We start from the raw sequence: 376 nt of genomic DNA, 5'->3' as shown, positions 1-376 counted from the left end.
GGTTTTCTCGCTCTGGTTCTGGTAGGGCTGTCTGTTATTTTTTTTTAAGCTTTGGAAACATGTCGGGTCGCGGGAAGCAGGGAGGCAAAGTCCGAGCTAAGGCTAAGTCGCGCTCGTCGCGGGCCGGGCTGCAGTTCCCCGTGGGCCGCGTGCACCGGCTGCTGCGCAAGGGCAACTACGCGGAGCGGGTGGGCGCCGGCGCCCCGGTGTACCTGGCGGCCGTGCTGGAGTACCTGACGGCCGAGATCCTGGAGCTGGCGGGCAACGCGGCCCGCGACAACAAGAAGACGCGCATCATCCCCCGCCACCTGCAGCTGGCCATCCGCAACGACGAGGAGCTCAACAAGCTGCTGGGCAAGGTGACCATCGCGCAGGG

At 65.4% G+C, this 376-nt stretch overlaps 1 protein-coding gene across 1 annotated transcript; it reads left to right on the top strand.

Moving 5' to 3' along the window:
- Nucleotides 1-41: 41 nt before the first annotated feature.
- On the top strand, nucleotides 42-370 carry LOC104518750 (histone H2A.J; the record flags this gene model as incomplete). The annotated part of the gene is made up of 1 exon (XM_010176545.1): nucleotides 42-370. A coding segment is annotated over exon 1 (311 nt), but the record flags the coding sequence as incomplete, so codon positions are not given.
- Between the last annotated feature and the right edge of the window lie 6 nt (nucleotides 371-376).

The sequence above is a fragment of the Antrostomus carolinensis genome, unplaced genomic scaffold (assembly GCF_000700745.2).
Source record: "Antrostomus carolinensis isolate BGI_N321 unplaced genomic scaffold, ASM70074v2 C12651598, whole genome shotgun sequence".
Classification (NCBI taxonomy): Eukaryota; Metazoa; Chordata; class Aves; order Caprimulgiformes; family Caprimulgidae; genus Antrostomus; species Antrostomus carolinensis.
This window is presented reverse-complemented; position numbering and strand designations above follow the sequence as displayed.